This window comes from Eptesicus fuscus, chromosome 13 (assembly GCF_027574615.1).
Source record: "Eptesicus fuscus isolate TK198812 chromosome 13, DD_ASM_mEF_20220401, whole genome shotgun sequence".
NCBI lineage: Eukaryota > Metazoa > Chordata > Mammalia > Chiroptera > Vespertilionidae > Eptesicus > Eptesicus fuscus.
The window spans coordinates 1,147,644-1,161,664 of record NC_072485.1 but is presented as its reverse complement, the minus strand read 5'-3'; the positions used below and the strand labels follow the sequence as shown (position 1 = coordinate 1,161,664).

General features: G+C 50.9%; 1 protein-coding gene across 4 annotated transcripts; it reads left to right on the top strand.

Annotated features, from left to right (window-relative positions):
* The first annotated feature begins 373 nt into the window (after window positions 1-373).
* HINFP (histone H4 transcription factor) lies at window positions 374-13,122 on the top strand. Of its 4 annotated transcripts, none has more exons than XM_008150078.3 (10): window positions 374-432; window positions 5,249-5,436; window positions 9,507-9,736; window positions 9,992-10,103; window positions 10,285-10,437; window positions 10,935-11,012; window positions 11,097-11,217; window positions 11,302-11,440; window positions 11,540-11,664; window positions 12,168-13,122. In XM_008150078.3, exons 2-10 carry the CDS (start codon window positions 5,259-5,261, stop codon window positions 12,502-12,504), a joined length of 1,473 nt encoding a protein of 490 aa, XP_008148300.2. In that variant the 5' UTR covers window positions 374-432; window positions 5,249-5,258; the 3' UTR covers window positions 12,505-13,122. The 4 variants fall into 4 exon arrangements, with proteins under 4 accessions (XP_008148300.2, XP_054580901.1, XP_028014215.1 ...); XM_028158414.2 differs by lacking the exon at window positions 374-432 and adding an exon at window positions 439-852; XM_054724926.1 differs by lacking the exon at window positions 5,249-5,436 and having other exon boundaries at window positions 396-432; window positions 9,559-9,736.
* The last annotated feature ends 899 nt before the right edge of the window (window positions 13,123-14,021 follow it).

Below are 14,021 nucleotides of genomic sequence, written 5' to 3'. Positions count from 1 at the left end.
TAAGAGGGTGAAAGATAGAGGTAGGATCCAGTTTGGGCCGGGCAGTGGTGGCAGCACTGGGCACCCAGCTTCTGACACCTCCTCCTCGCGGTCCCGGCAGCCAGCTAAACGCAGGAGCCAATCCGGGAGGCGAGACCCGACTGGCACCGCCCCCGAGGCCTGCGCAAGTGCAGTGTGGCCCGCGCGCCGCCTGCGCAGTCGGGGGAACTCAGCCCTCGGGCTCCAGGCTGCGCCCGCCGCCCTCTCTTTCGCTACAGCCCTTCGCCCCGCGCGCCCGCCCCTTCCGGGTTTTGGCGCGCGCCCGCACCATCAGTCGCAGGGGCCATTGGCTGTTAGAGAGCGGCGATTGGCTGTCGCTGACGTCGCTCACGTGCCCTCCCGGAAATGGTCGCGGTGGAAGGGGAGCTGGAGAGACGCGGGAGCCGAGGGGCGGTAAGCGGGACCCGCGCCGGGTGGGCAGCGTGTGGGCCGCGGGCTTCGAGGCCCCGCTCTTCCCGAGTCGCCCCAGCGGGGCTTCCTCTCGCCGCTCGGCCACGGCGGTCGGCCTGCTGCCTGCGCGCCCCGAACCTCCCTGCTCTCTCGTCTGGGTCCCCGCGGCGCTGCGACACGGTCTCCCCCGCCTTCGGGGACAGGGCCCGGGCAACTGCGGGGCCGCGCCGGAGAGGCGCTACCCGCCGGGAGGGCCTCCTTTCTTCTCTCCGAGCCCTACCCGTCCTTGCGGGGCCTGGCGCCCACCGCCGGGGCCGGACTCTCCGTCTCCGCCTGCGCGCTGATTTCTCCTGATTTCCCTCCGCGGGCGCTTTGTTTTGGTCGTTGTCGTCACGCGTCGAGCCTTCTCTCTTCTACCGAATTGTGAGTCTTCAGGGGCTCAGAGCCTGGGTCCCTCCTCCTGAGTCCCATTCGAGGTTCCTTCGGTGCCCTGCGTTGTATTCACCCGCAAGCACTTGCTGATGGCGTCTTCCTAGGATTCCTGTTGAAAAGACGTGTGAAGGACCCTCGGGTTTTCCTTTGGTTGACCTTTTTTGTAGAATTAGATCAGGCTTAAAATCAGCGCACCATCAGAAGCAAGGATACGTCACGAATAGCTAACATTTGTTGAGTTCTAGTGGTGTGTTTTGCTGAGCATTTTAATATTATGTAATTTGCTTCATAAGTAAATTCAATGAGACAGGCATAATTAGTCCCATGCTACCTTGCCTAAGGTCGTGTAGCTAGTTGGAGCTTTCTGACCAGATCTGTTGACTCCATTACCCATTACTGAGATATTAGTATCCCTTTTTACATTTAAGGAAACAGGTTTAGAGGAGCTAAGTGATTTGTCCAAAAATAAAAGAATAGCTTCGTTGGTTGGAGCGGTCTGCCAGGGTGTCGGGCTCCATCCTCAGGGCGAATACAAGAATCAGCCAATGAATGCGTAGGTGGAACAACAACTCGATGTTTCTGTCTCTCCCTCTCTCTAAAGTCAGTGAATTAAAGAAAAAAGGTAATAAATTAAGTTTGCTTAAATATTAAGAGACCCCCTGCAGTTAGAACTGAACAGGGCAAGGGGCAGGCTCTCTTAAGAGCTTCCAACATACTGGAGGAGACTGACAAAGCAGTGACACGTTTTGGGTGCTGTGTATATAGATGTGATGTCTGTGGGGAGGAGGGAATCAGAAAAGTAAGACAGGTAGAGGAGGAAAATGGAGCCAAACTCATTGGCTTTGAATTCCTTTTCCATCAATCCCGAACTTTGTGACATTAGGTAAATTACTTAACTTATCGGCCCATGTATTCATCAGTGAAGTAGAATAATAATGGTACTTACCTCAGTGGGGTTCCTGTATTTATTCGTTTTTGTTTGTTTGTTTATTTATTTATTTATCTTTTTATTTATTTCAGAGAAGAAGGGAGAGGGGGAGAGATAGAAACATCAATGATGAGAGAATCATCGATCAGCTGCCTCCTGCTTGCCCCACACTGGGGATGGAGCCCGCAACCTGGGCATGTACCCTGACCTCCTGATTGATAGGTCGATTCTCAACCACTGAGCCATGCCAGCCGGGCTATTAATGCATTTTTATACAAATGCTTAGAATAGTGCTTGACATTTATTGTTATATTATTCTAGGCATAGCCAAGTCATTGAGACAAAAAACTTGAACCCAGGCCTTCTTACAGCTGGTCCAGTACTCCACTACACAAGTTGTTGCCTCATTGCATTCCCTGCCTTGGGAAAATGCGGCGATCAGATAGTCACTCTGTCCCATAACTCCCCAGGGTAGAAATAAGCAGGGCACAGGGAAAGTAAGGGTGGCTGGGGCCAGTGAAAGAGGGATTCGGGGAACTTGCAAGGTTTCAGGTCATTCTAGCTATCTGGGTAGCCTGCTTCCTGGGCTCAGCAGCAGTGTGTTTAGAATATTTGTGCTCAGTACTGTGCTGGCCAGTGTTAGGGTCCCAGGTGGGTGTGAAATGGCTTCTGCGCAGAAGCAGCTAAGATTGCCCAGTTGGGTACATGAGAATAGAACACAGGAAACAACCATGCTGACCATGAGCAGCATAAAAATAGGCTTGAGATGTTCTGGTGTCAGCCCAGCAAACCCATGTTCACCCCAGTGTCGAAGGTGACTAGGGCTGTAGATTGAAAAGGGGTTTTTCTGGTAAACAATTAGGTATAGTAGGCTCCAGTACTGGCGGGCATGAAGGATTTTATCTATTTTGTATTCTCTCTTTTCCCGCCGCCTCTCAGTATGTAGTAGAGGCCTTTTTCATAGGTCCTGCCTGTCTCAGGGAGGCCAGAGGGAGCAATGCCTACTCCCAGGGTCCACATGGTGGGGGCATTGAGAATCAGTGAGAATCAGAATTCTCCAGGTGAGGTGACACTTGGGACAGAGTCAAGGCCTCTAGCATCCTCTCATCCCCCAGAACTTTTGCTCACAGTGTCATCCTCTGCTGTCTGTTTTCTTTTAATGAGGGAAACTTCTTCTCCTCAAACTCTGGTCTGGACCTGCCCGCATGGGAATGGAGTGCTGAGTTAAAGGGGCGGATTCCTAGGCTTCACCCCAGCCTTCCTGAATCCAAACCCCTAGGTGGGGAACAGGAGAACTCTGCATTTGTATGCTTTACTAAAAATTGAAAACTTTAACTGGTTGTTGTTGTTTGTTTTAATATTTTTATTGATTTGAGAGAGAGAAGCATCAGTTATGATCGGCTGCCTCCTGCACACCCCACACTGGGGATGGAGCCCCAACCTGGGCATGTGCCCTGACAGGGAATCCACCTCGACCTCCTGATTCATAGGTTGAGGCTCAACGGAGCCACACCAGCCAGGCAAGAACCTTTTGTTTTTTATTTAGCTTCAAATATTTAATACATACTTAAGCATGCTGAATACATGTTAGGTATGGTATCAATTAGACAGATTTGGCCTCTTGTTCAAATGAAATCTGCATATAAAAATATATATATATTTTATTGATTTTTTTACAGAAAGGGATAGAGAGTTAGAAACATTGATGAGAGAGAAACGTTGATCAGCTGCCTCCTGCATACCTCCTGCTGGGGATGTGCCCACAACCAAGGTACATGCCCTTGACCGGAATAGAACCTGGGACCCTTCAGTCTACAGGCCGACTGCTCTATCCACTGAGCCAAACCGGTTAGGGCAGAAATCTGCATTTTATATATTTATTTTTTAGTACTCCGGCAAGAGGTTTATTAAAAAGCTCATGAGCAAGAGGGAATTATTCCCTCCCCAGGGAAAGAAGAATGGGCTTCTCTCTTTTTTCTCCCTCTTTACATTTTTGTTTAGAGGGTGTTAGGGGAGAGTTGGAGTAAACCACCTGGTAGGTTGGGGAAAGGCAGATGGTATGGCATTTGAGAGTCTGGCAGGGGCCGTGTGACGTGATGCAGTAAGAAATGAGGAGCTTTGGGTTCATTTGCAGGCTGTGGGGTTAGAAGGAGCATGGACTTTGGAGTTAGCCCAACCTGACCTTGTCACACCTGGTGTGTGGCCTTGAGCAAACCAGTTAACTCTCTGAGCCTCAGGTCTTTATCTGTAAGTAAAGTCAGCCTGGCAGCACGGCTCCTTGATGGAGCATTGACCTATGAACCAGGAGGTCACGATTTGATTCCAGGTCAGGGCACATGCCCAGTTTTCGGGCTCCATCCCCAGTGCAGGAGACAGCTAATCAGTGATTCTGGTCATTGATGTTTCTCTCTCCTGCTCCCTCTCTGAAATCAATAAAAATATATTTTTTAAAAATTGTGCTTACCTCATAGTGTGACGAAATTAAATTAAACTACACAATGTGAATAAAGTGCTTAGTATGGTGTTTGGCATATAGTAAGTGCAAAATTAAAAACAGAAGCCCTAACCGGATTGGCTCAGTGGATAGAGCGTCGGCCTTCGGACTGAAGGGTCCCAGGTTCCATTCCAGTCAAGGGCATGTACCTTGGTTGTGGGCACATCCCCAGTGGGGGGTGTGCAGGAGCCAGCTGATCGATGTTTCTCTCTCATCGACGTTTCTAACTCTCTATCCTTCTCCCTTCCTCTCTGTAAAAAATCAATAAAATATACTTTAATAAAAACCAAAAACCAGAAGGTTTTGGTATCCAATTTTGAAGCTGATGATGTTCAGGAGTAGAAGGGTTAAGTTACTTGGCTAAAGTCACACAGCTAATAGATGGTGGTCCATGGAGTCTGGATTTGTACTCTGGTTCTTCTCTAAAGCCATCTCTTTGAACCTGAGCTTTGTTCTACTTTGCACAGGAATAATTCCCTGGTGGGTTGCTCTGAAGCTGTATGAGAAAATGTTAAAGTGCTTAGCTCAGTGCCTGGCACGTGCTAATAAACAAGGTTAGTTTGTACTCTCCTTTCCCGAGAACACAGAAAGCTTCCAGGCTTTTTTTTTTTTTTTTTTTTTTAATATATTTTATTGATTTTTCACAGAAAGAAAGTGAGAGGGATAGAGAGTTAGAAACATCGATGAGAGAGAAACATCGACCAGCTGCCAATGTACATGCCCTTGACCGGAATCGAACCCGGGACCCCTCAGTCCGCAGACCTATGCTCTATCCACTGAGCCAAACCGGTTTCGGCAGCTTCCAGGCTTTTGAGGAACTATTCCATCTTTGTTGAAAAGGCACGGCTTTGCCACAGGTGACTGGGAAGACTTTTTGCTGCAGGTTCTAGGTAGGCTGCCTACCCAGGTCACCCCAGCCACACCGGGTGTAGTCCTGCAGCTGGGATCTTTTCCTCCTCCTCTAGGGTGAAGGCCATGCCGCCCCCTGGGAAAGTCCCCCGAAAGGAGAACCTGGGGCTGCAGTGTGAGTGGGGGTCCTGCTCCTTTGTGTGCTCAGCCATGGAGGAGTTCTGCGAGCATGTCACTCAGCACCTGCAGAAGCACCTGCACAGCTCGGGGGAGGAGGAGGAGGAAGAGGAGGAGGACCTGCTGGGTAAGCGGGGCCCGGGAGGGGAAAGAGCTCAAGGGAAGGGGGAACATCTGACTTCCCGCAGACGGAGAAGGCAGCCAGGAGAGTGGTGGTTTAATTTCCTAGTTGTGCTTTTGTTGTTTATAAAAACATTGTAGACGCATAGAAAACTCATTCAACAAGGATTTTCAACAGGAATGTGCCATCTTCCCATCCAAAGGCAATTATTGACAGTACTTTTGTGAACATTCTTTTTGACCTCTCTCTACATGTGATAACTGGTACTTTTATATGTATTTCTAAACAACTAGACACATAAAAGTTTTTTTTTTAAATTTAAATTTCTTTATTGATTAAGGTGTCACATATTTGTCCTCATCCCCCCATTCCCATCCCCCACCCCTCCCCATGGATGCCCCCAACCCCCTGTTGTCCTTAACCATTGGTTAGGCTCGTATGCATGCACCCAAGTCCTTTGGTTGATCTCTCCCCCCTCCCCCCACCCTCCCCTACCCTCCCTCTGAGGCCCGACAGTCCGATCGATGCCTCCTTGTTTCTGGGTCTGTTCTTGTTCATCAGTCTATGTTGTTCATCATTTCCCCTAGATGAGTGAGATCATGTGTTACTAGAAATATACTTATAAGAACCGAATGTAAGATGAGCAATAATAGTTATGCTGACAGGCAAATGAATCAGTCTGTAGTGAGTTTCTTTCTGAACCAACAGTTCTTTTGAGACCCAATTTCAATGTCCACCAGTTCCTTATGTGTACATGTCAGCACTGACTTTTCAGCTCTGGATGGTGGACAAATGGTGGTAATGCAGGTCCGACTCCCTCTGGTTTGGTCTCGCCCGGACTCAGGGGTGCACGGCCACATAAAAGTTCTTAATTCATTAATCCTCGTGGAAAATCTGCAGTCACCACAGATAAAGTCACTGAGGAACCTCCTGTTGTCCTGTCTCCAGCTCACTTCTTGCAGCACCAACACTGGCCTTTGCAGGTCCCTGGCTTTCTTCATTCTGTCCTTGCATTCCTTTCCCATTCCTTTTCTGGAGGTCTTTTCATATAGGTCATGACTTGCTAGGCTGTTTGGGTTCATTTTTCTTGGAGTAATCCCAGGAATCAAATCATCACATGCCCAGCTGGTGTGTCAATGGTTGAGCGTTGACCTATGAACCAGGAGGTCACGGTTTGGTTCCCTGTCAGTGACAGGCCCGGGTTGCGGGCTCCATCCCCAGTGTGGGGTGGGAAGGAGGCAGCCGAAAAATGATTCTTTCATCATTGATGTTTCTATCTCTCCCTCTCCCTCTGAAATCAAAAATATTTTTAAAAATTAAATAAAACATGACAAAGCTAGTTAGTTGTACCACCACCAAAATGTGTTCTGAATCTGAACACAGAGATGACATCTGGTGTGGTCTTGTACATTTTGGCTAGTTTTTCCTGATTTTCTGTCTTAGGAACTGTTGACTTCCCAGGGAGAAGAATGTCCGTGACCCTTTGTTTCAATGAAGTATTCTGTTAATCATGAACTTCCTGACCTGCATAGTTACTGTGTCGTTCATGGGCTGATCTTCAAGCCTGGTTTTCCATTTATTTATTTACCTGTCTTCTGTATATATAAAAGGTTAAGTGACCGTCCAACCGGCCCGTAGGTATGACGCACACTGACCACCAGGGGGCAGATGCTCAACACAGGAGCTGCCGAGCTGCAGTGACTTGGCAGCAGTGGTTCTCGGGTGACGTACCCTAGAACCAGAGAGGAGGGAGCCCGATTCCAGGGTGCGTCACCCAAGAACTGCCCTCTCGCAATCCGGGACCCCTCAGGGGATGTCGGAGAGCCAGTTTTGGCCCAATCCCCGCAGGACAGGCCAAGGGACACCACCTGTCAGAGAGGCCCTGCTCACTCCACAGACACCCTTCCAGCTGCGGGGCCGCCCCAGGTGCCACCGGCCGGGGAGGGACCTCGGGAGGTTGGCTCCAGGGCATGTCTGGCCTGTTACGCCCAGTCCCACCGGCCACCTTCTAATTAATTTCCTTTCAGTGAGCACGAATCCGTGCACCAGGGCACTTGTTTTATTTTATGTTTTTAAAATATATTTTATTGATTTTTTTACAGAGAGAAGGGAGAGGGATAGAGAGTTAGAAACATCGATGAGAGAGAAACATGGATCAGCTGCCTCCTGCACACCCCCTAATGGAGATGTGCCTGCAACCAAGGTACATGCCCTTGACCGGAATCGAACCTGGGACCCTTGAGTCCTCAAGTCGACGCTCTATCCACTGAGTCAAACCAGTCAGGGCAGGGCACTAGTTTTTTTTTGTTTTTTTATTTTTTTATTTTTATTGATTTCAGAGAGGAAGGGAGAGGAGAGAGAGATAGAAACATCTTTGATGAGAGAGAATCATTGATTGGCTGCCTTCTGCACGCCCCCACACTGGGGATCAAGCTCGCAACCCAGTCACGTGCCCTTGAACGGAATCAAACCCTGGACCTTTCAGTCTGCAGGCTGACGCTCTATCCACTGAGCCACATCGGCCAGGGCTGACTTGTCTTTTATATTGTACAAGCTGTTGGCAACCTGCTTTTTTCACTCCCTGGTGTTTCTCTCTCTCTCTTTTTTTTAATGTGACTACCAATTAGAAATACATTTTACATCACAACCCTGAAACACAAGTTAAAAAATATTTGGAAAAATATTTACCTTTATTAAATGCTCTCTGAAGTGTTCTCTTATTCTATTTCTTTAAAAGAAAAAAATGTGGCCTCGCTGGTGTGACTTGATTGGTTGAGCGTTGTCCTTTGCTCCGAAAGGTTGCCGGTTTGATTTCCGGTCAGGTCACACATGTGGTTTCGGGTTCGATTCCCGGACGGAAGGCAACTGATCGGTTTTTCTCTTTCACATCAATGTCTCCCTCCTTCCCTCCCTCACTCCCTCCTCTCTCTCCAAGCATGTCCTTGAGTGAGGATTAAAAGAAAGAAAGAAAATGTGGTTTGCAATCCCCTAAATTGATTTTGCCACCCACTAATAGATCACAGCAGAGTTTGAAAACTTACATAGAAAGTACAGAGATAGCTCCCTTCAAATTCTGTTTGTAGTTGTGACTGAAATATGTAACTAAAAGTTTCAAAAGCCAAATGATATTTACACAAAAGAGAAATTAGGGGATTATTACATTTTTAAAAGTATCTACTTTTCAAAACCAGTAAAGCCGTGTGAACATTGAAAGTATGGTGCTTATGCCGAAACCGGTTTGGCTCAGTGGATAGAGCGTCAGGCTGCGGACTCAAGGGTCCCAGGTTCGGTTCCGGTCAAGGGCATGTACATTGGTTGTGGGCATATCCCCGGTAGGGGGCGTGCAGGAGGCAGCTGCTGGTCGATGTTTCTCTCTCATCGATGTTTCTAGCTCTCTATCCCTCTCCCTTCCTCTCTGTGAAGAATCAATAAAATACATTATATTAAAAAAAAAAAAAAAGGAAGTGTGGTGCTTAGGTTGAATGGTTGGTGGGCCTTCCTGGAGAAGACAGATCTGGGGCAGAACACGGAGGAAGAAGGGTTTGTAGTTTGACACAAGGAGCAGGGGTGTCCCTGTTGGGAAGCAGCATCTTTCGCAGGGAGCAGTAGACACTCAGCCAGGGGACTGCATGCCACTCACACCGGCTACCGCTGAGTTTCTGGCGCTGGGACTTGGACACACTGTCCCTCTGCATAGATCACCCTTCTCCACTAGTTCATAGACACTCTGCCTTCAGATCTTAGCACAGGGACACTTCCAAGACGCCGTCTCCCTCTGTTTACTTTGCAGTGCCGTGCCTCCACCTGCCGAGAACTTAGGACTGGTCACAGTTTGTAATTATACCTGTGCTTATTTGAGTAATGCTTTTCCACCCTGGCTGTAAGCTGTGTAAGGGCAAAGGCTGGGGCTCTACTCGTGACATTCCCAGCACTGGGCACACAGTGGTGGGACATGTTGCTGAATGAACTGGCAATTCGGTCAGGGTGCAGCTTCCTCACCTGCTGCTAAGTGCCACAGGTGGAAGGAGAGCTGAGCGTCAGAAAGCATCATGTTCTCTCTAAACCCCTTTCTGCAGAGGAAGAATTCTCCTGCTTATGGCAGGAGTGTGGCTTTTGTTCTCTGGACAGTTCTGCTGACCTTGTCCGCCACGTCTACTTCCACTGCTACCACACGAAGCTGAAGCAGTGGGGGCTGCAGGCCCTGCAGAGCCAGGCCGACCTCAGCCCTTGCATCCTGGACTTCCACAGCCGCAACATCATCCCGGACATCCCTGACCACTTCCTGTGTCTGTGGGAGCACTGTGAGGTCAGCAGGTAGTTGCCAGAAATAGGGGTGGGAGGAAGTTGCAGGTCTGAACTCGAGAAGCCTTGATCCTTTCTTCAGACCCTACAGTCCTGAGGCTCCTGCTAGTATCTCCTTCATGGCTCGTAGCTCCCTTGCTCAAACGTTCCCATCCTCAGAGTTAATTTGGGAGGGAGCCAAGAGGTCCCCTTTGGACACATGGGGTTAAGAGTCCCTCCACCCACCCTCAGTGCTTACCCCAAGTTGCTCCTGGCACAGAGCTCCTTCGACAATCCTGAGTGGTTCTACCGGCACGTGGAAGCGCACAGCCTGTGCTGTGAATATAGAGCCGTTGGCAAGGACAACCACGTGGTGCTGTGTGGCTGGAAAGGTAGGGTCACTCCTCAGCTCCTGGCCTCTGAAGAAACCCTGGGATTGCTGAAGGGCTAGAGCAGCTGGGACGGCTGGCTGGCTGCTTGCAGGGCAAGGCTGGCTGTTTCTGGAGAGACGGGGGCGTCCAGAGCCTACGCCGTGGGTTTGTGGCTAGAGCCTGACTGGTCCTTCCTTCCCAGGCTGTACCTGTACCTTCAAGGACCACTGTAAGCTTCGTGAGCACCTCCGCAGCCATACCCAGGAGAAGGTGGCGGCCTGCCCCACCTGCGGGGGCATGTTTGCCAACAACACCAAGTTCTTAGACCACATCCGTCGCCAGACCTCACTGGATCGTAAGCAATCAGAAGTGGGTGCAGGCTGTTTAGCCTGTGGGGTTGGGGGCATATTTCCAGGGTTATATGCAACTTGGCTGCATCTACCTGTAGGGCTCAGGCACCTGCCCCGGTCTCTGCTGACTCGGAGTTATTAGACATTGTTACTCAGAGCTGACTGTGTGCCTGTCAGTTATCTTAGTGACTCTTCACAACAGCCCATGAGGTAGGCTTCTTATCCCCTTTTTGCAGATGAGGAAGCTAAGGCTCAGAGAGCTTAAAATCACTTACTTGAGACCACACAGCTAGTAAGTGTCCAGGCCGGGATTCGAATTCAGGTTCTCCATGCCAAGTCCCACGCTCTTTCCCTGATGTTGTGTCCATCCTAGTTCCCTAAACTCCCCTTGTCTCCTCGGGGTGGTTCCCTTTTGCCGGGAGGCTCCCCTCTCTGGGACTCCTTCTCCCCTCTACCTCCACCGTCTTTTACAGCCACCCTTTCTTTTCCTGCCCTGCCCCAGAGCAACGCTTCCAGTGCTCTCACTGCTCCAAGAGGTTTGCCACTGAGAGGCTGTTGCGAGACCACATGCGTAACCATGGTGAGTAATTGGGCACCACCAGCCTCCCTACCCACCCCCCAAGGTTCCCCTGGCCCTCAGATCACAGCCTCCTCTGCTCCTCAGTGAACCACTACAAGTGCCCTCTGTGCGATATGACCTGTCCCCTGCCATCTTCCCTCCGCAACCACATGCGCTTTCGCCACAGCGAGGACCGGCCCTTTAAATGCGACTGTTGTGACTACAGGTAAGGGGAACCGGGGGCTGGAAGTCACAGACCTGGTGTTCTAGAGTCCCCATGCCCTCCCACCCTCCTGACCTCTCCTGGCAGCTGCAAGAATCTGATCGACCTCCGGAAGCACCTGGATACCCACAGCAAGGAGCCAGCCTACAGGTGTGATTTTGAGAACTGCAGCTTCAGCGCCCGAGCCCTCTGCTCCGTCAAGTCCCATTACCGGAAAGTGCATGAAGTGAGTGGGGCTGGCGGGGGAAGGGTCAGCAGAGTGGGGGGCGGGGGGGGGAGCCAAGGCTGAAGAGCTGACCTCCCTCTCCCCCCCCCCCCCCATCAGGGTTACTCAGAGCCAAGGTACAAATGCCACGTGTGTGACAAATGCTTCACCAGGGGTAACAACCTCACTGTGCATCTTCGCAAAAAGCACCAGTTCAAGTGGCCCTCAGGGCACCCCCGTTTTCGGTACGTCTCAACCCTCCCATAGATTTGAACACATTTTTTCCCATATTCAAATTAAAATTTTTAATTTGATAGTGCTTTGATGCCCTCCATCCCTTTAGGCTCAAGGAACCCCAAGAATAGCAGTGAGTGAGGCAAAGATTATTTTTCTGATTTTTGAATTCAAGACACAGTGACAAACCCAATAAATGGTGCCAAAGTCCTGCAGCCAAAATAGAAGTAGAGCCTAAGGGTCCAGAACCATAGCTCCTTGACCTCAGCCTCTGCTAATAATTTCTCATTTTCCCTCCTCCCTCACCCCCACTCCCTGGGTTTCTACTTAAAATTCTCAATTTTGAGTAATGATTTCCCTCTGGCTTTCATGTCCTGATAAACATCTCTGTCTTCAACTCCATTACTTAGAACCCCAGGGCTCCTCACCCCTTGGGTTTGTTCCTTACTTGCCACGCCCCCCATTTCTGTGGCCCCGCCCATGCCTGATGCCCTGTGTGCTCCTGCTTCCCCAGATACAAGGAGCATGAGGACGGCTACATGCGGCTGCAGCTGGTTCGCTATGAAAGTGTGGAACTGACACAGCAGCTGCTGCGGCAACCACAGGAAGGCTCGGACCTGGGAGCGTCCCTGAACGAGAGCGGCCTGCAGAGCATCATTCTAGAAACAGTGCCCGGGGAGCCAGGGCCCCAGCAAGAGGCGGAAGAGGAGGGCCAAGGTGGTGAGGACAGTCTCTCAGCCTCTCAGGACACCTCCAGTCCTGTCATCCATGTGGTGAATCAGACCAATGCCCAGGAGATTGTCTACTATGTGCTGTCCAAAGGCCCGGGAGAGTCCCGCCCCAGCCCGTGAGTCCCCCTCGGGGTATCATGGAGAAGCTTCAGGGAGTACCTGGGAACCAGAAGTCCGGATGGTCTGAAGGCGGTCGAGCAGCAACATTCCTAGCCCAGGCTTGGGTTTGAGCCAGGCTGGTGGCAGTGCCCCTTGGGGCAGCCCTTGCCAGTGGATGCCTTTTGGAGGGGTGCTGGGAGCAGTGTGGTCCACTCAGGATCTGGCTTGCATCAGTCAGCAGACTCTTAAGGACATTCCTTTTTCTGCCACACCCTGTTTTTGTGGGGACCCTGAGGAGCTGGGACTCTGAGGAGGATAGCATGGTTGTGTATGTTGTTTTCTTGTAGAGGGAGCTAGTATCAGGCTCAACCATGACCCCTAGACATGCTGGAGCAGTGGTGAAAGTCCTTAGTCAGCTTGCACCCACTCCCATCTTTAGGGTTTCTCGGGCCCAAGGATGACATGGATCTAGTCCCTGCTGCGGCCCTTCCTTTCACCTGCCCAGCTGAGGCTATGTCCCAGGAGCCCCTTCCCCCCAGAGGGTTCCTCCTGCCACCCAAGGACTTCTGCGTCATCCTCAGGGCCAGGGTGGGGCAGCGTGTGTAGCGCTTGTTTTGGTAATAAATGCTTCTGCTGTTAGTCTTTCTTGTGTTTGGTGCAGTTAACTAGGTAATGAGATAAAGCCACCCAGAAAAGGAGCTGAGTAATTAGGCTTGTTCCCTTTTTAGTGGCTGGGGTTTCTGTTCCCAGCTCACCTCCCCCTGCTTTTGTGAAATGTCCATTTCTTCTCAGTATCTACCCTCTTTCTGGAGGTCCTAGGCAGAGGCCATCCTATCTAATAAAAGAGTAATATGCAAATTGACTATCATTCCAACACAAGATGGCCATACCCATGTGGTCAAAGATGGCCACCCTCATGGCAAGCAGGGGAGAGCAGTTGGGAGGGACCAGGCATGCAAGGGAGGGCAGTTGGGGGTGATCAGGCATGCAGGGGAGGGCAGTTGGGAAGGACCAGGCCTGCAAGGAAGGGCAGTTGGGGGTGATCAGGCCTGAAGGGGAGGATAGTTGTGGGGGACCCAGGCCTGCAAGGGAGGGCAGTTGGGGGGGACCAGGCCTGCAAGGGAGGGCAGTTGGGAGGGACCAGGCCTGCAGGGGAGGGCACTTAGGGGCAATCGGGCCGGCAGGGGAGCAATTAGGTGTCAATCAGGCTGGCAGGGGAATGGTTAGGGGGTGATCAGGCTGGCAGGAGTGGTTAGGGGCAATCAGGCAGGCAGGTGAGCGGTTGGGAGCCAGCAGTCCTGGATTGTGAGAGGGATGTCCCAGATTGGAGAGGGTGCAGGCTGGTCTGAGGGACACCCCCCCCCCTCCATGCACGAATTTTGTGCACTGAGCCTCTAGTGAATTTATAATAGCAGCACTCTAGAACAGGTGAGTGGGGCTAACCACGAAGATACAGCGCCAGACCAGGCCCTCACCTCCTGAGTGCCTCTGGGGCAGGCAGTTCTTTCCTTCAGGGGCTGGGGCTGAAGAGGAGGCTG